Source organism: Nelumbo nucifera, chromosome 7 (genome assembly GCF_055504915.1).
Source record: "Nelumbo nucifera cultivar China Antique chromosome 7, China Antique-T2T, whole genome shotgun sequence".
In the NCBI taxonomy this organism is placed as follows: domain Eukaryota; kingdom Viridiplantae; phylum Streptophyta; class Magnoliopsida; order Proteales; family Nelumbonaceae; genus Nelumbo; species Nelumbo nucifera.
Window position 1 is genome coordinate 28,456,619 of NC_142655.1, and position 20,478 is coordinate 28,477,096.

General features: G+C 37.9%; 1 protein-coding gene across 2 annotated transcripts; it reads left to right on the forward strand.

The window, feature by feature from the left end:
• Positions 1-304: 304 nt before the first annotated feature.
• Positions 305-20,131, forward strand: URH2 (uridine-ribohydrolase 2). Of its 2 annotated transcripts, none has more exons than XM_010253126.3 (9): positions 305-431; positions 1,180-1,295; positions 1,496-1,555; positions 2,969-3,154; positions 3,237-3,341; positions 5,228-5,324; positions 16,988-17,095; positions 17,196-17,331; positions 19,679-20,131. In XM_010253126.3, the coding sequence occupies exons 2-9, from the start codon at positions 1,188-1,190 to the stop codon at positions 19,785-19,787; spliced, it is 909 nt and encodes a 302-aa protein (XP_010251428.1). In that variant the 5' UTR covers positions 305-431; positions 1,180-1,187; the 3' UTR covers positions 19,788-20,131. The 2 variants fall into 2 exon arrangements, with proteins under 2 accessions (XP_010251428.1, XP_010251427.1); XM_010253125.3 differs by lacking the exon at positions 305-431 and adding an exon at positions 607-925.
• The last annotated feature ends 347 nt before the right edge of the window (positions 20,132-20,478 follow it).

The window sequence follows — 20,478 nt, forward strand, 5'->3', positions numbered from 1 at the left end:
GCCGCCTGCCTTCTCCTCTACTGCACAAGCCACCTGCTTTGAGGAGGAAAATGATCTCAAATCTGCACAAACCACCTGTAGGTTGAAGAAACCGCAGGTAGTAGCAACGACGACCACCATTGTCTCTCTGAAGCCCTTTTCAGTTTGTCCTTCTGTCTGCGTAATGGTTTAGATTTTGAGGTTTGAGTAGGCATGGCTTCTAAGAGACAAAAGGATTCGCTGGAGGAGGAGAAGAAGAAGGCTTCATTGTTCCTGAACGAGGTCTTAGAATGTGTTCTTGGTTTCTGAAATCCCACGGGGATAGGAGCTCTATTTCTCTGGTTTGCAAGGACTGGTACAACGTCGAGAAGCAGGCTTCCGCCACTCTAGTTAGACCGCCGCAAGCAGCCTTTTTACTTGTTTTATTTTGAAAATTTAAAGAAAAATAAAAGGTAAAATAGTCTTTTTCCCGTACTTTTGTTAACGGCCACTAACGTAAGGGAAGTATTAGTTAATTGTCACAAACATTAGGGGTAGCATCACTTATTGAATAAACAATTAAAAATAATTCAAACTTATTAAATAAGCAGTTATTTTTAAACACTCACAAACTTATCTTAAAATTGTATAATGTTGGGAAAGAAGTAGGGATAATTGTGTGGGGACTAGATCCTGACTCGACGATCCCTGAATCCCACCCACCCACTCCATTACGCATCCAGCATCTGCTTACTTTCGTCACCACGACAAACCTAACTTGTGCCAAGTGTGTAGATAACCATTTTGCTGTTCTGTTAAAAGACTGATGAGACTCGAGACTTCCGTTGAACTCTGTTAGACAGTTTTCAATTTTGGTTTTACTCCTTTTACTTTTCTTTTTGTTCCCTTCCAATCAAAGCCATGGTAGAAAGGAAGAAGATCATCATCGATACAGATCCCGGTATCGGTAAGGACATCAGTTATTTTCACCATGTTTTTACATTTTCTATTTTCTTTTAGTAAATCGGATCACGGTACATCGATTCACAGAATCAAAGTGCTCTTGGGCAACAATATCTTTATTTTCAGGGAGATTTTTGCAAATTAGACTAGCCTAGCTAAAGATTCTGGGAATAATCGATCGAGGAGTTTTCTTTTAACTTAATTAGATTGGTTCCTGACAAATTCTTTGTGTTCTGTTGATCATTTGGATGCAAGCAGATGATGCCATGGCGATATTTTTGGCACTCCAATCTCCAGAAGTTGAGGTGATTGGACTGACAACGATATATGGGAACGTTTATACAACGTTGGCCACGAGGAACGCTTTGCATTTGGTAATTTACTGTGGCTTAGATCTTAACTGAGGTTTATGCTACCGTGTCAATATTTTGATAATGTAGAATTGTTGATTGGATTGGATTTGATTTGCTGACTTGTTTTATAGATTTGGTTGATGAGATTGATTTGGACTGCTGTTGTGAACTTGGTTTAAGTGATACTGTAAGTGGTTATGTTTCTTTTTTTTCTGGTTTAGTTGGAGATTGCAGGAAGGCAGGATATTCCAGTGGCCGAGGGATCTCATGTAACAATCACTGTACGTATTCATTTCTTACTTGACTCTTTAATGTTGTTGGCCATGGTTCCAAATTTTATATTTATCTTATTAAGTTATTATTATCCTTCTTTGTCAAGGAGGCTAGCATGTAAGTACAAAGTACATTCGGTTCCTCTTATGAGGCCCCAACTCTCAATTATTTATCATAGTTAGTGGGAAAAAACCCACATTTACCATTTGGGGAACCATGCCAGTTTATTGGAAGTTGAAGGGGCTAGAAGGGCTAGGGGTAAACCAAAAAAGACATGGGTTGAAGTAGTAAGAAATGATTTAAGTGCTCATTATTTAACATGGATATGCTATTAAACAGAATGGAATTCATGTAATTAACTTCATATAGTTGGGATAAGGCTTGTATGAGATGATGATGATGATGATGTTAGTCAAAAGAAAATTGAACTTCTTAGTTCATATGATACTCTAAAAATGGATGTCTATCCTTCGGTTGAATATGATTTCCATTCAGTCTCAACCTCATGTTTTTTTTTTTTCTTTCCTTGGGTGTCGATGCTTCTTTACCACTCTTGACTGAGGAGAAATGATAGGCTTCTAACTTTTTTTTTTTAGTTTACATGGAAACATGTTAGAAGTTATATTCTTTTCTTTTTCTATTTATTATGTTTTTGGTCAGTAATTACTTGTAATCCTTCTTTTTTTTTCTCTTTTTGTTTAATCAGGATCATTACTGTAATTTTACACATTATTATAATTACAATAAAAAAGGGCGGCAGTTGAGAAGAGAATTCAATTCGATCTCTCCTGCTTTTAGCCCTATTTTCTTCTACCTTTCTCTTCTCTTCTTCCATCTATTTCTTCTCAACCAAGAATTATTTAGGACTGATTTCACAGCCCAAGATTTTACCATTATGTCAAGCAATGGCCCTTGTTTGACAGCCATTGATTTTACCATTAGGTTTAGGGTAATTAAAATTATGCAAGAAAGCCGAATATGTAATTCCGTTGATTGAAATGTTTGACAGCCTTCCAACTTTGGGGGCGAGGGGGGAGAATAGTTTTATAGGATATAAATGCATTAGAACACATCATCATCAGTAATAGGAAAAAACTGAGTTTTTCCACTTTGGCATGTTTGGAATTTTACATACTTCAGATTGATTATGTATGGTAAGGGCAGTGTACCTGAGACCTGAGTTTTTGTACTTGCATTCACTTGCAAGATTATATCTCTAAAAGTAATAAATATATAACAAAGAGAAAGAATATATTTATCTCATATATATTCTATTGTTATCACACTCTATTAGTGGATTATACATCTCACCCACCTCACATTTGTCTACCCAACATATAAACTAATTAAGATGCTCTACTGATTCACAAGTTGAAAGATTATGGTGCATTAATTCATAGTTATCTATTTTTTTTGTAAAGAAAGGTACAAAGCTTCGCATTGCGGATTTTGTCCATGGTGCAGATGGACTTGGAAATCAAAACTTCCCTCCACCGAAAGGAAAGCCAATTGAACAGTCAGCAGCTTCTTTTCTCATTCAGCAAGCAAACTTACACCCTGGAAAAGTAACTGTGGTCGCACTTGGCCCACTTACAAATATTGCCCTGGTCAGATTCCTGATCTATTGGCATGTAATTTGAAGAAACACTAGTTTCATATTGTCTTAATGGATATTCTTTATCACTGCAGGCAATTGAACAAGATCCTGAATTTCCAAAAAAGATTGGGCAGATTGTTATACTTGGTGGTGCATTTTCAGTAAATGGGAATGTTAATCCTGCAGCAGAAGCCAATGTATGTTGTTCTATGCCCTATTGTATTTATTTTCACCATGAACTGCACGCCATCTTGATATCAATTATCATGGGTTCAACTATTTTTTTTTTTTTATTTTATGAGGAGTCAAAGTAAGAATGGAAGTTGGTTAAATTTGTAATCTGCATGTATGTTGCCATATATATAACTTACAGAGGCATTCCATTGACAAATGGTAATTTAATGAAGTTGTCACATCTAGCCAAAGACCAAGAAATATATTATCAATTAAGAGCTTATATTGTAAGCATAGAGATATAATTGTAAAGAATGATAATTTCAGGAGGGTTGTCTTACACTGCCATTATGAGCTTGTCTTACATCGCCGGTCCTAAACCCAGAGGAGGGCTGTCAGGTTGCTAGCTGGCAAAACTTTTGCCAAACTCTCATGATTATGGATCTGGATTTGTCTTTTCATGCTCATGCTAGGGTATTGGCATTTTCTAGACGCACTATGCCTTAACCCAAGTGTAATGTCAAATGGGCAAGGGTATGCTAGGATGGTCCTCAAAAGTAATCCACCACAACAGGACCTGGTTGTAGTGTTAAATGGGCAATAGTTCCCACATCCTTTTCGACAGGGGTGGGTAAAGAAGCTATTCCAAGAAACACAACTTTGTTTAGCCACTTGGAATGTAAGAACACCTGGTTATAGTGTTAAATAGGCAATAGTTCCCACATCCTTTTAGACAGGGGTGGGTAAAGAAGCTAGTCCAAGAAACACAACTTCGTTTAGCCACTTGGAATGTAAGAACATTAGCAAGAAAGACTAGAATTAGTAGACATTATGAAGAGAAGGGTTTATATTGCATGCTTACAAGAAACTAAATGGAAGGGTAAAAAAGCTAAAGAAATTGATAGTCACAAATTCTGCTACATGGGAAAAATAAATAATAGAAATGAAGTAGTGATAATAGCAAACAAGGATCTAAAAAACCAAATTGTAAATGTTAAAATAATTGGAGACAATAAAATTAGACTTGTTTTACATGAGCAAATCATTAACATAATTAGCGCTTATGGCACCTTAAGTGGGTTTGGAAGAAAGCATTATAAAACAATTTTGAGAAAACCTAGAATGATTAATCTAAGAAATACCAAATAAGAAGATGATTCTTATAGTAGGAGACCTAAACTATATCTTTTCACCATTTTTTACTCAGGTCTTTCTTTGACCTTCAAGACTTCATTTAAATGGTTATTTTACCAACTGCCCTCTTTTTTATTTATTTATTTATAGGTGTCCATTACCTTAAGGATCACATTGGATGATCAACTGGTCCTCCTGGTGTAGACTCTTTTTGATATTTCCCTATGTCAGCTTCAATGTGGTCTCATCCTTTCTATTCTTGCATTGTAATTTTCTTTTACTTTTGGAGTGGGGACAAGGTTTGTCTTTGATTTGCTTGTCTATTTCAGTAATGCTTGTCTACATCCTTATTCTTTTTCTTTTCCCCTTTTTTTCTTGTTAGTTCCTTGAAAATTAGTCAAGGAATAAAAGGAACCGAGGGGGGGGGGAAGGATTCCTCTATGTTTCTCACAGTCTGCACATGAACATGTAGAGAGTAGGGATGCAACTCGGGTTGGCCCAAATTAAAATTTTACACTGTTTCGGGCTCGGGCTTTGGGTTGGGCTTACTCAAATTTTGACAAAATCCCAACCCTAATCCACCCAAGTTGCACCCCTAACAGAGTTTTGCTCGTACAAGGTTGTTTCTCCTCCTTTATTTGCTTGTGGCTTGGGGTACCCACAGTTTTGGCAACCCTGATGCACTCTTTCTATCTTTGGTCATATTCTTTTCTTTTCCCCAGTAAGATGGTTATCTTCTGATTCTTTATATTGTTTGGTGGATTGGGATAATCAGATATTTGGCGATCCAGATTCTGCTGATATTGTGTTCACAAGTGGTGCGGACATTTTGGCTGTGGGGATAAACGTTACACATCAAGTTGTTATGACTGGTAATACTTTCTCAAATTTGAATCATCTATTGATAACATTCAAGGCCAGGACATCAATTCAACTAAAGTGTTTTGTATACTCTGTACATTCTTGTCTTCCTATTCTGTTTTAGGATGTATTTTTCTCTGTCTAGTTCTGGTGGTTGTGTTCTCTATTTAGTTGGTAGCTTTCTCTATTTATTTTTTATTTGATTGTAGTTGAACTAAACTTGTTGTACCAATGGTTCTCACCCTTCTCACGTAATAACATTTCTTGTCCTTTCTTTTTGATAATTGAAGTGTGATTTTATAACAAGATATGAAAACTATTACTGGCATCCCAAGGAGAGGCATGAGGTGCAACCTCTCCTTAAAAGAAAATTACAGATCAAACAATAGGGAATAGATTACACTGCAGCCCGGTACAAATTTTCCCTTTTAACCCCTTGTTTGGCAAGACAATCAGCCAAGGCATTCACCGATAATAGTTTTGTCCTCTGTTACTGATAAAAGAATACCATTGATATTTTTTATATGTGCAAGTACTCATTTATACCATGGTTCATATATAAAATGGTAAAACATCTCCCTATTGATTAATATGAATGGATTTGGTTAATAGTTTTGGGTGCTGGTGCTTCCAAAGACTTGATGACTGAAGAGACTCCCACTTGCCAAAACTGCTTATACAGCTTATTTATATATAGGTCATCAATGCCAATCTTTATCACTGGATTACTATTTCCAGTGTTAAGACCACATGACATGGTTCATTTCTATAATAGTAAGCAAAGTAAAAAGTGTATACTCTTTTTCTTACTGTTCAAAACATGCATATACTATTATTTCATAAGTGCTGCCAAAGACTTGGTGTATTTCTATAATGCTGGTTTAATGAATGGGGTTTAGGGTTAGGAACATTGTATTTAGAAACATTGCTTTGCTATGTAAATGGTTATGGAGATTCCTCTTTGAGAGAGAAAGGCTGTGGCATAATGTAATAGTAAGATTCATGGGCTGGAAAGTAATGGTTGGAATGCTAAAGTTGCTCTCCACTCCTCAATATGTCCTTGGAAGATGGGAGAGTTCGTGGAGGTAGGCCGTTGGAAAAAATCCTTGAAGATTGAAGCAAAGGAGTTTCTATTTGAGGAGTAGAAATTAAATGGTCAGCTGAGCTTGAAAATCAGGGAAGCAAAGAAAGGGATGGTGCTGTTAGAAGGTTTGGGGGTGATTGAAGGGTTCAAGGAGTTTGTGGAAGATGCAAGTAACAAAGGCAAACAAAATAGTTGGAAAGAGTTTCTCTCAGAAACTGGAAGGTTTGTAGTAGAGTGTAATAGAAACACCAAAGGCTTTTTCATTTATTTGACAGAATTTTTTGGCAAGGGTAGGAAGCAGATGGTCTACTTCCCAGAGGGAAGGAAAAGTCAGGGCTGGAAGGCAGTTCATGGGGTATTATGTGAACTGCTACAACGGTTGGGTGCTAAAAGAGAAGTAACAGAAAAAAGGAAGATAAGCAGTTCTACTAGTTTGGAGAGCAATAATAAGCAAGAGACTCTTATAGTGACAGATGGGGCAGGTAAACACAGAATGGGAGTAAACATACAGAGAGGAGATTGGGAAAGTAAACTGATAGTTAAAGCTTCAGCTCACATTCTAGATTGGAGGAAAGTTGCAGATTTGTTAACAGCAAGCTTGAAGTTGAAGAATACATTTATTTTAACACCCTTTGAGAAAGACAAGGCTTTGCTGGACTTGCTTGAGAATAGAGTAGAAGTTAATGCTCTAAATATCCAAGCTGAACTTGGGAAACTCACATTATCAAGATGGTGTCCGGGATCAAACTCCAAAGATTTCTTTGTTGAAGATGGAGTGCTGGTGCGTCTCTTAGGCCTTCCTTTTCACTTGTGGAAGCAAGAAACTGCTGAAGCCATTGCTCTGATGTGTGGAGGATCTCTAGGAGGTGTTTTTTGGGGAGACCTCTTCTCAGCTTCCATTTTATTGAATGAAGTAAAACCTGAGGAGATTAGAGGTGTGACTGTGCGAGTTGAAGGACAATTTTACTCAGTGTGGCTGGCTTCATCCATTGAATCTGTGCTTTGGAAAGAGGCTCGTAGGGAGGGAGATGAGAAGGTTGAAGAAGAAGAACTGCGTGGCAGTAAAGGATTGGATGGTTCAAACAAGAATAGCACTTTTACTAAAATGGAAAAACAAGTGCTGGAGAAACAAAAAGGTAGAATTCAGGGGGAGGGTCTTATGCGTGTAGAAGCAATAAACAGTCTAGAGGGCGGCAGGTCCTTTGCACAGGTGGTAACTGGCGCCAATATGCCTATTTTAAACAAGGAGAAGGTGTTGGTTCAGGGAAGAACCGAACCTAGGCTTGATAAAACCAAACCGGGCCTTGGGCTGAACGTGCATGACCTTTTTAAAAGTCACGTGAAGCCGCAGATATTTAAGAAAGGGACAAGTGATAAGCCAAAGCCCATGTTGAAAGGCCAAGTGGGCTTTGAGCGCTTTAAAGAAGGCCCTAAAATTTCAGGGGCAGAGGCTTTAGTTGGGCCCACAAAAATCAGGCCCACCTATGGCGGGTAAGACAGGAAGCCCAGTTTAGAGGCCCAACCCAAAAGGTCATGACTTAAAAAGGCACGTGACCAACCATGTGCCTTCGATAGATGGTAATTACTATCTATCTTCTTCTTCGAGTGCAACGAACCGTGCAACAGGGAGCTTGAACTCGGCGCGCTATGGAGCTTCGAAACAGTGGGTTCCGGCAATAAGATTAGAGCAGTCATTGCCTGAAAAACGCTATCCAAGGTGTATTAAACGAAGGGAGTTAGAGGAAAGAAAGAGGGAGCTCTCTCAGTTTGAAGTTTTTAGCGATTCTGAATCGGATGATTCTGAAAGTCTGGGCAGCATCGATCTTAGCAGATCAAAGGATATTTCTGAAGAAGATAACCTTGGAACGGAAGTATTGTTCCTGGAGGAGGAGGGAGGTGATTATCAGAGTTTTGAGGGAGGCTTGAAGATTTCGATGGAACGGCAGAAGACAGCTACGGTTGGGACTCAGATTCTGTCTACACTGGCAAGGGAGATTAACTCCTTAGCGTAGGAAGAACAGGTTATGTGTTTGGAAAGGAAAGACTCTACCGGACTGCTCTGTGATGTATCGCCTATAGCCAGACAGCAGTGGAAGACTAACTCAGATGCGGAAGTTGACAAGTTGCTGATCTCCTATGATAATTCTTCTAAGCAGATCAGACCTCAGGAGACAGATTTAGACTTATATCTCGATGCCGGTTCTGACCCCCTGAAAGAGTTTCATTTGGCTCCTAACAATGAAGGTACTCTTGTCAATTCGGTTTTTGTTACTGATGCTCTTCCTGTGGTTGAAACAGATACGCCAGCATCCCGAGAGGAAGCTTTAAGTGAGGATGAAAACAGAGAGCTTAGCATTGGTGAAGGTGAGAGGAGAGAGGGAGAGGTTGAGGTTAAGAAGAAGCGGGAGGAAGAGTTAGAAAAAATATGGGAGCAAATTTGTGCGTTATTGGAAGAGTATAAAGCAAAGGAGGAGGGGTTAGATGGTAGGGAACCTGATGCAACTCCTCAGAATAAGGAGAGTAACAGAAGTTCTAGGCTGGGGGGGAGTGAGTAAAGGCAATGGGTTGGCTCAAAAGTTAGAGGGGAATGTTAGAAGGAAGAAGAAAAAGAGATTAGAAGTGGAGAGACTGTTGTCAAATATAGAAGGTGATATCGAGTTTAGTGGAAGGGGAGAGAAGGAAGGGTTCTTTGTGAGATGGAACCGGGTCCGTAAGGGGTGTTTGAAAGGAGTTTTATTATGAAAATCATTAGTTGGAATGTGAGAGGGTTAGGGAGTGCAAGAAGGAGAAGGGCAATCAAAGACCTGCTGAGGAGAGAAAAGCCTGATATAGTCATGTTATAGGAAACTAAGTTGGCAGATTTGGATAGAAGATGGGTCAGGAGTGTGTGGAAATCAAGAAGAGTGTGCTGGACTTTAGCTCCCTCATGGGGAGCCTCGGGAGGGACAGTGACCTTGTGGAGAGAGGATGTTGTAGAATCTGTGGAAGAACTTATAGGGAGATCTCTCTGTCTTTAAAATTCAGAAATGTAGAAGATGGATTCATTTGGATGTTAACTAATGTCTATGGGCCAAATAGTTATTAGGGAAAGGAAGAAAATGTTGGAGGAGTTGTATGGAATTCAAGGCTTGTGGGATGACCCATGGTGTTTGGAGGGGATTTCAATGTAATAAGGTTTTGTAATGAATCAAATAACCCCCAAAGATCAATTACTACAAGTATGACAAATTTCAATGAATTAATTAACACCTGTGGGCTAAAGGAATTACCCTTTCTACAAGCTAACTTTACTTGGTCAAATTTCCAAGAAAACCCCCTTTGTTCCAAACTTGATAGATTTCTTTTTAATGTAAAGTGGGAGAATCATTGGAGGAATTTGGTGGCTAAAACCCTTCCTAGAGTTACATCTGATCACTGCCCTATACTATTAGGTCAAGATATTCTAGGCTTTGGCCCTCGACCCTTTAGGTTTGGGAACATGTGGCTAACTCATCTGGATTTTGAACGAAAGGTTGGTGAGTGGTGGAATGAAGATTTGAGAGGGGTTAAGTGGAAAGGTGTAAGGTTTCACAAAAAAGTTGAAGAGACTAAGAGCAAGGATTAAAGAGTGGAATCGGGAGCATTTTGGAAGGGTAGAAGATCAAAAGAATATTTTGATGTCTAGGATTGATGAACTAGACTCCAAAGAATCCCAGGGAGTTATGAATGAGCAAGAAAGGTTTTTGAGAAGTAGGTTAAAAAAGGAATTGGAAGAAGTTCTCCTTAGAGAAGAGATCTCATGGAGGCAAAAGCCAAGACAAAAATGGATCAAAGAAGGGGACGACAATACCAAATTTTTCAATGCGTTGGCTAATGGGAAGAGAAGAAAAAATTGTGTGGCCAAATTAGAAGTGGATGAGGAGGAAGTCACAAATCAAGATGAGATAGCAAAAGTATTGGTGGATCATTTCAAATCAATTGCAGGGAAGCCTCTGAATAATAAACTAAGGCTGGAAGGTCTAGATTGGCCCAAGCTGTCTGAAGAGCAAGCAAAATGGTTAGAGAGGAGTTTTGAAGAAGAGGAAATTAGGCATGCAGTGTTTTCAATGGATAGATCCAAAGCCCCTGGACCAGATGGCTTCATCATGGATTTCTATCAAGACTATTGGAATGTGGTAAGAGAAGACCTTTGTGCTATGATTAAGGAATTTGAAGTTAATGGCAAAGTAAGCCATGGAGTTAATGCCACTTTCATAGCTCTAATCCCTAAGAAGAAAGATGCAAAAAGCCCTAAAGATTTTAGGCCGATTAGTTTGGTGACTAGCATTTACAAAATCCTGGCTAAAGTGTTATCCTTGAGGATTAAAGTAGTGCTACCCTCCATCATTAGTCAAGCCCAGGGAGCTTTCGTGCAAGGGAGACAAATAACAGATCAGATTCTAATAGCGAATGAATGCGTGGAGGATATGAGAAAGTCCGGAAAGCAAGGTTTTGTTTGTAAGCTGGATTTACAAAAGGCCTATGATCTTGTGGATTGGAGCTTCTTATTAGAGGTCCTAGGGTGTTGTGGGTTTGGAGTCAGATGGTGTAATTGGATAAAGGGATGCATAAGTTCTTGCCACTTTTCGGTCTTGGTTAATGGGGTAGTCAAGGATTTTTTCCCAACTTTTAGAGGGTTAAGGCAAGGTGACCCCCTTTCCCCTTTTCTTTTTACCCTAGTTGTAGATGTTTTTAGTAGTTTGATCTCCAAGGCAGACAGGGAAGGTGTAGTGAGAGGTTGGAGGATAGGAAGGAACGGGATTAGGGTGACCCATTTACAGTTTGTTGATGACCTAATAATCCTTTGTGAAGGGGGTGATAGGAGGACAGTAAGTAATCTCAAATCTTTGATAAAGCGCTTTGAGAGAGTATCAAATCTGAAAATAAACTTGGAAAAGAGTTGTGTGGTGGGAGTGAATCTGGAGGAGAGGACTCTTGAGTCGGTGGCTAAGTCTTTAGGTTGTCCTATTTACTATTGGCCTTTATAGTATTTAGGTCTTCCTCTAAGAGCCAACCCTAAGGAGAGCACATTTTGGGCCCCGGTTTTAGAAAAGTTTGAGAAAAGGTTAGCCTCGTGGAAAAGGAACTATATTTCTTCAGGGGGTAGAGTTACTTTATTGAGAGCTTCCTTAGCAAATCTGTCGATTTATTATTTCTCTGTGTTTAGGATTCCTGTCAGGGAAGCCAAGAAATTAGAAAAATTAATGAGAAATTTTCTTTGGGAGCCAGGGGAGAAAAAAAAAGGATCACTTAATAAATTGGGGAATAGTGTGTAGGAGGAAAGAGGAAGGTGGATTGGGACTGGGGAATTTAGTTTTGAAGAATAAAGCACTCCTAGGAAAATGGTTGTGGAGATGGCCCTTAGAACATGAGAGACTTTGGCATGAGGTGATAGATAGTATACATAGTAGTTTGGGAAATGGATGGGATGCTGGTGTATCGTGTCGAGCCACTCTGGCAACTCCTTGGAAAGCAATTCAAAGTATTCTTCCTCTTTTCCTCAACTGTATCAGGTATGATGTCAATTCTGGTACTTCTGTTTTGTTCTGGGAAGACATCTGGGTGGGCAATTCTGCCCTTAAGGACTGTTTCCCTTCTCTCTATTCCATTTCTTGCTACAAGGGTAAACCAATCTCTCACTTTCTTCCAACATCTGATTCTCCATATTCTTTGAGTTGGGACTTTGGGTTTCGTTAGGGGTTTGAGGGATCATGAACTCTCTTATGTTTCAGACCTGTTGTCACTACTTGAAAGTGTTTTTCTGGACCTTTCCAGTTCTGATGTGAGACTTTGGTTTCCAAACCCAAAAGGTTACTTTACATGTGCTTCCTTTTTAAGTCGCTTTGCTCTCCCTCGGGACAAGTGGGTTTCCCAACTAAGGAGATTTGGTCTAAACCTGCACCTCCTAAAATTATTATGTTCTGGGAGGTGTTCTATAGGAAAACCAACACTTCAGACTTATTGCAGAAGAGAAGACCTTCTATGTGTTTGTCTCCTAATTGGTGTGTACTTTGCAGGGCTAATGGTGAGGATTGCTCTCACTTACTTTTAACCTGTCATTTTTCTGTTGTTATTTGGGGTTGTATCTATGCTTTGTTTGGTTGTAGATGGAATTTGACCACAGCCATAGATCAGATCTTTGATCCTTCCTTCTTTGTGTGGCCCACAAAAACTGGTAAAACAATGTGGAGGAGCATTAGAGCTGCTGCTTTGTGGACAATTTGGGAAGAAAGAAATGCAAGGATATTCCAAGAGAAGGAGAGAAATGTTCAGAATGTAAAGGATTGCATTATGACCAGGGCAATCCATTTGCTGATATCATCAGATTCCTTCAAAGTATATTCCTTTGATGACATGTGGAGGAACTGGATGGCTGTGTCTTGTAGCAGTAACAGAAAGAACAGGGTACCAGATGTGTGGGTACCCCCTTCAGAAGACTGGACAAAGCTGAAGGTATTGAGAGATAAAGATAGTAATATTTTAGCTTTATTCTGAAGCTCTGTGCGTATAGGAGACTCTATTAGAGTTGAGCTTCTAGCGGCAGTACAAGGCATTCAGATTGCGGACCAGTTAGGAGTTCAAAATTTGATTATTGAAGGAGATTCCAAAGTTGTTGTGGGTTGGCTAAAAAATCCAGATTCAGTGATCTGGTGCTACAGGGATATTATGAGGAAAGCTAAATGGTTCTCAAGGAACATGAATGTTATTTTTCAGTGGGTGGGTAGAACAGTTAACACCATAGCGGATGGGTTAGCTAAACAAGGGGTATCATGGGAATGTTTATTCTGGGCAGCTTTGTAAACTTTTTGTTACTAGTCTGAGGTAGTACATTGTTGTTGTTGTGGAGAGGCACCAGCTCATGCCCCTCCTTTGGGTAGGCTGTATTGTAACATCTTATTGAATTTCTTGAATAAAATTTCAATCATTTATCAAAAAAAAAGTCTACTCAATCTTTCTTAACTCTATTAGGTATGATGTGGGAAGGGGTGACAAAATACGTTTTTGGGAAGATCTACGGTTGAAGGCAATTCCACCCAAAGACCAATTCCCTAAACTCTTTTCCCTTAACCCCATTCTCTCAATTTAGAAGGGGGTTAAGGGAAAACGAGTTAAAGCTTTAAAGCAGGCTTCTTTGTGATATCCACCCACTTAAAGCTTTAAAGCAGGCTTCTTTGGACTCTTCCCTTGAGGATAGGGATGCAAACGGATCGGATCAGATTCGAATCATGGTATATCTGAATCCGATCCAAGCAGATCTGGTTGGATATCACAAACATGGATTTGAATTCAAATCTGATGAGGAAGTCAGACATTTGAATCTGATCCAATCTGATTTAATTTTTTAAAATTAATAAATTATTAAAAGAAAAATAAAATATAACAATTTAAATAAAGAAAAACAAAAAAATACAAGTACCTTTTCAACTTTTTTCATCATATATATACATGTTTTTTATAAGAAAATAAATAATATAACAAATTTGCAAAAATGCAATATACATAATATATTTATAAATAAATAACATATATATATCGGATCGGGTAGGGGTGATCCAAATTCAATCTGATTTCTGATCGGATCCTATTATCTGATCCAAAGATCCAAAATGGGGATATCCGAATCTAACAAAATGGAATCGGATCTGTAGGTAGCCTCTTTACTTTCTCCTCCTTTAAATCCCTTACCTCGTCTAATATTTAAGGGGTGGACTTCATAGTGAAAGAAATTTGGAGTAAGCCTATATAGCTTTCTATTGGGAATATTTCTTGATAAGGTGGACACTTGTGATATGTTGCAAAAAAGAAGGCTTTTTATTTGCCTATCTCCTCACATGTGCTTCTTTTAAAGGGGTAGTGGCAAGACACTATATCATGTAGCAAGGTGCCAACCAGCTGGTTGGTAAGGTCTCCTGCTGGTTGTAGCAGAGACTTGGGATTGAATCCCACCTGCACCTGGTTTGGGGGATGGGCTACCCCCCATTGTGTAGCCCTTCAGAAGACATCAAAAAAGGACATTATATTATGTACTAATCTCTTGTCCTTTTGTGCATAGAATTTGGGAGTTTGTTAGTTCTCTTCGGGTGTAGGTGCCCCCCAGATGTGGCAGGTCTTTTCAACCCTAACCTCTTGAGGCAACCAAAGAAAAGGGGGAAAGTGCTTTGGAAAGCCACTAAGGCAGCAATTTTCTGGGTAGTGTCTAGTGTGGGAAGAGAGGAATAATAGAATCTTCTTGTAAAATAGTAGGAATCTAGAGGAGGTGATAGACAGTATAAAAATAAAGGTAGCAATATGGACAAAGACCTTAGACATCTTCAAAACCTTCTCAGTAATTGATTTCTTCAGGGCCTGACTGAAATAGAATAGTCATCAAGAGCAAAAGATAGAGTGAGGATGGATTGGAAACCCCCAGAAGGCAACAAAGTAAAATTGAATTTTGATGGGAGCTCTCTTGGTAACCCAGGTATGGATGGAGTAGGAGGGGTTATTAGAAATTCCAAGATGAGAATCTTGGTTCTGTTCTCAGAACCAATTGGCTTGGGAAATTCTTTGAAGGATGAATGGTTGGCTTTATTGCAAGGCCACAAGTTGGCTAAACAGATAGGATTTAGAATGATTGAGGTGAAAGGAGATTCACAAGTAGTGGTGATCATGAAAAACCGACCCGAACCGACAAGACCAAACCGAAAGTTCCGGTTAACCAAACAGATCAGTTTGGTTTCAATTAACCAATATAAAAAACCAGCAGTTAGCCAAGCTGACCGGTATACATATATTTATATACATAGTTGTCAAGGCGACGCCTAGGCGACAAGGCGCCCTTGGAGGCTCACCTCACCTAGTCGCCTAGCAGTTTTGTATACTGTCTTATAAAATACTTTTATATTGTTACTTTTTTGAGATTATAATTATAAAATAGACATTATTAAACAAAAATATTCATTTTTTGTGTTTATAAATTAATTTCTTTTTAGTATTTTCTTATTTGTTAGGGTTTAATCAACACAAACATTGCTAACTGCTGTATTGAACCCTCAAAGACTTCAGAATTTGAACCAATAAGTAAGGGAAAAACTTAAAGTTTTGTCTAATCAACGCATTTCTTCCTCCACTTCTTCTTCTTCTTCTTCTTCTTCTTCTTCTTCTTCCACCTTTTCTTTTCTTCTTTTCCTATAACAAAAATAGGGGTTCAGTCCACATTTTTTGAATTTTCTTTTCTTTCTTTTTTTTTTCTTCTCATTAATATGTTGATTTTCTAGACATAAACATGAAGTTTATAATTTTCTTATGAAAATTATGGATAGTTATTAAGGAAAGATTGTTATGGAACCTAGGGAACTACCTAGGATATGTATTTCTCACTTAAAAAAATCTATCGCGTAGGCGACTAGGCGACAAGGCGCCCCCTGTCGCCTAGCCTCGCCTTGGCGCCTTGAAAACTATGTATATATATACGTATGTATGTATATTATATATTTATATTTATTTATAATATATCTCATAAAAATCAAGAAACCGAAAATTCAACGAACCGACTCGTGAGCAACCCTACTCACAAGTAGTTATATCTTGGGCTAAATCCAACAGCCATATTCCTTGGTCCCTTCAGCATGTGCTAAGGGAAGTGGACAAGATTGCAAAAAAATAGTGGTTAAATTTAAGTGTGTTAGAAGGTGTGCAAAATGGTTTAGTTGACTCCCTAGCTAAACAAGGAGTTATGAGGCAATAATTGTTTTGGGCATCCATGTAATTTGGGGTTGCAAGTAGGGATTGACACTTTGGTCAAAAAAGTTGTATTAATCATTTATACATTCCAAATATTATAATAAAATCATTTTTCTGCTGATCAATAAAAAAAGAAAGGGAGATGAAAGGCCAAAGGGTTTTTTAGTGTCAAGACAAAAGTTCTGCCTTTTGCACTATGATAGCATTCCACTCAAGGGAACTTGTATAAAACATGTTAAAATTATATCACATATTAAATACCTCAGAAAATTTGTAGGAATGTTAAAATACCTACAAGAAACTATTAAAAAATAACATTCAAATTTAACAACAAACATACCAGTATTTTGCATCCTAGTATTCCTAGAAAACAAAAAATGAGATTGATTATTCCTTTTTTTACACTGACCATGGAATTTATTATCACTTCACATCAAAAGTCGATGTATCTAAATGTCTATGCACATGAATTCAAATCCATAGTCCTTCAAAAGCCATATTTCAAGATATTTTCCTTTATTGTGTTATGTTTTTTGTAATTTTCCTAAAGGGGTTGCTTGATCTACAAACTAGATTTCTTTGCTCTAAAACCTTAACTGTTACCATGAAAATTCATGTTTACTGTCTTCTTTAGCAAAAGTTACTTTCGTTCTGCAACTTTACTTCTCATACCTTCTTTATTCTTTTCCTTATTTTTGTGTGTCCTTGTTTTTTTGGGAAAAACACTTCAAGATTATGCTTTCATACAAGTGAAGCTATATATGTCTTTTTAGATCTGTGCTGTTTCGAATTTTATAACATTTGTTTTTCATCAAAAGGAAATCATTACATGTACCACACATGCTGCAGATGCTGATCGGGACAAGCTTTCCCAGTCCAGTGGAAAATATGCACAGTACTTGTGCAAGATATTAGATGTTTACTTCTCATATCACCATGATTCATATCATACAAAAGGTTAGTCAAGTACAGTGTTTGAGTTGATTGTTTTAGACCACAGTTGGTGGAAAGCTCATCTTCATTGAATATGGTGATGGTTATGTTCAACTTGATGCAGGTGTATACCTTCATGATCCTACAGCCCTTCTTGCAGCCGTTAACCCATCATTGCTCACTTATATTGAGGGTGTAGTAAGAGTCCAGACAAATGGCATCATGAGGGGCCTCACAATTTTTTATAACACAAAGAAAAAGTAATATTCTTTTATCCTTTTGAATCTAACCTCACTGAAACATGTGCATTGTTGGCATAATCAGAAAATCTGATTGAAGTTTTATGAATAGGAAAGCAATGGCACTTTGAACAGTAAGAAAAAGAGTATATGCATGTTTTGGTGTTGTAATGTCTGCTTAATGATAATTATGATGAATCTCCAATCTCATAGTTTAGTTCTGCATTACAGAAAAGATCAAAGTAAAAAGCCATTGTTGCATCAGTTATTCTTGTTTTTTTTCCTATCAATTTTGTTGGATTAATTATTGTGACAATAATTTGATGACACCTGGATTACTATTAGAGGCCGTATTCATAAAAGACAAGTATCTTTATCCAAATGTCATATGCAGCAAGTAATCTATGAACTTAACTATTTTTTTGGATAAAATAATATTTGATCTTATATATTTATTTATTTCTGTTTATGTGTTCCCAGCTGTTACCTGAAAAATAAATACATCTATGATGTCATGTTTCTAAAATTATTTGGTTAATGACAGCATGTGTATGACATGTGTACAAGTAAATTGGGGACAAGGTACATGTGATCATGTTGCACAACTTGAACCAGACCATGAAAACCAGGAACCAGTTGTCATTCCAGTTTTTAAGAAACCAGTTTTTCAAATTTCTAAAACACTGGATGACCCATTAGAAACCCATGAGAACCATTAGGTGTGTGTTTGGCACAAATACATTTCACAAGCATTCCATTTAACCAACTTACCACGGCATTTAACCACATTTGACAAAACCATTTTTTTGGAAAAATGTTGCTGCAATAATTATGCCTTGGTTTCGTGAGAGGGGGTCTTTTGAATTGTCAAAGTGACGTTTCTGGAATCACCAATTTGGTATGGCACATTGAAATTTGAAAAAGCTGACAGCTTCTCTTGCCGCCATACCCCCCTATTATAATGACAATATTTTAAAAATAAAGCCAAAGCTCTTTAAATGCACAATCAGCATGCATCTCCACCAAAATGGATTTTTTGTGTTTTTCAAAATATAAAAGACAATGCATAATCAGGGGGCAACATTCCTGATCTTGGTGAAACGGAATGCTTGTGGAACACCCCGTAATACTGTCTGTGCTTCAACAACCCAACCAGTTCTCAATGACCCTCCCAGGTCACTATTTTATCACAACTCATAAAATGACAATGAATGGTAAGATTTAAACCTATGACATCTCCTTTATATCAAGTGACATCACCATTGATCCATCATGCCACTTGTGTTTGTTTTTGTTTCTACATATATGTTGGTCAAATATGTATTTATGTTTTTGACGAAAACATCATTTGAAAGACTTAAACCCTGGTCAATTTGTATTTCAAGCCAAGAAGAAAGCCCTCTGACTACAACTTACACATATACTATTACATACATCATAATATTTTATATTTTATACACACACACACACACACACACATATATATATATATATATATAGCATGTCCAAAAAATGAGTGGTAGAAAGTAATGCTGGATGAGTGGTCAAACTAGAAAGGACAGGGTTAGAAATGAAGTCATACAAAGGAACCTAGGAATAACTCCAGTAGGTGGTAAAATGAAAGAAGGTAGACTGAGATGGTTTAGTCAATGTGCATAGAAGACCATCTACAGAAACTGTTAAGAAAGGTGATTTGTTACAAGTTGAAGGGGCTAAACAGACCAAAAATGACTTGGGTGGAAGTGATAAGAAAAGATTTAAGCACCCATAATTTAATGATGGATATGGCACTGAACAGAATGGAATGGCAAAACAGGATTCATGTAGCCAACCCTGTATAGTTGTGACAAGGCTTAGATGATGATGATGATGACATCATGGGTTATGGGTTGCCCTAGCAGTTGGACTGTTTGAATCATGACTTTATAGCATTTATGGTTTTGTGAATGGTCCAAGTCTTAAAACATTACATGTGATGAATTATATTTTGTGTAGATAAAGTCAGCATGTATCCCAAACATGAATGCAAGCCAACATCATAGGGGAAGACCAGTGTTTTAAAAGGTGCTGGAGGTGTACACCTAGAGGCATGCCTCCAGGTGAGCGTGCTAAGAAAATGCATGGAGACACATAGGAGAGGTGTATGCCTCTGATGCTGTTTTAGAAGGCGATGTTTAATCTTAAGGACAAATGTGTTTTTCATCAATAAAAGTATAGCAAAGTAGGGAGGATAGCCCCTGTTAAATGTGTTTTTGAACTTGAGAGTTCTCTGATTAACTATACTTGTAATTTGATTTTGACATCATGACTACCAAGCCCTTGTATCTTGCTGACTTGCTTGCTCTACTTTTTTTACTACATAAACCAGATTTGGCGAAGTCTCAGAGTGGTGCAACAAGCCCACTGTTAAAGTAGCTGTCACTGTTGATGCTCCTGCAGTTGTTGAGTTGATCATGGAACGGCTTATGAACTCCTAGAAATGGAACTAGGAATTGGTGTGCACTGTCCTGCATTGAAGAAAAAAAACCTGCTATAGTAGTCACCGGTCCTGCATTCTATATCATGTTCATACTTATCTGATGTTGGTCAATGGATCAGTTCAATCCTCAATTGCATCAATACCGCATCAGTACATAGTTGGGCTGCAATAAGTAGATATTACATTTGATGTTGAAGCTTCAGATGTTTTGGGTTTTTCAGTTCAAGCAACTAACCATTTTAACTTGTTCTGGTGTTTGTTTCTACATACCATCTTTGTTTTAACTTGCAACATATTGAAATTGTCTCCTAAGAATTTGCAATTGGCCTACCTAGAAAGAAACTCTGCTGATTATTTCAGTTTATACCAGAACCAATAGGAAGCTGTTTAGATCTGTAGAAGCATAGGAAGTGTCTGGATAGAAGGATACAGAGTTGTAGGTTCCCACATAATGGTTTTATTTCTAAACTCAGAAGATTGGTCCATGCTTTTGCATTTTATCGTTGACATTCTTGGAAGACACATAACATGTGTGAACCATCTGCATCACCCATGTTTTGCCATTCATTTTGTATCGACTATTTCCTGGTACATGATTACTTTTACAATTTGCATTGTTGAGTGGCCGGAAGAAAAAGCTGTTTCGTTTATAAGAAACAACCTTCTATTGTAACCATGGATCAATCGAT

Bases quoted from the DNA above. Each gene is read 5' to 3' on its own strand.
- URH2 (XM_010253125.3), top strand. From the start codon at position 880: ATGGTAGAAAGGAAGAAGATCATCATCGATACAGATCCCGGTATCG. The intron at 1,296-1,495 runs GTAATTTACTGT...TTTCTGGTTTAG, and splicing joins CGAGGAACGCTTTGCATTTG to TTGGAGATTGCAGGAAGGCA. The intron at 17,332-19,678 runs GTAATATTCTTT...TACATAAACCAG, and splicing joins TTTTATAACACAAAGAAAAA to ATTTGGCGAAGTCTCAGAGT.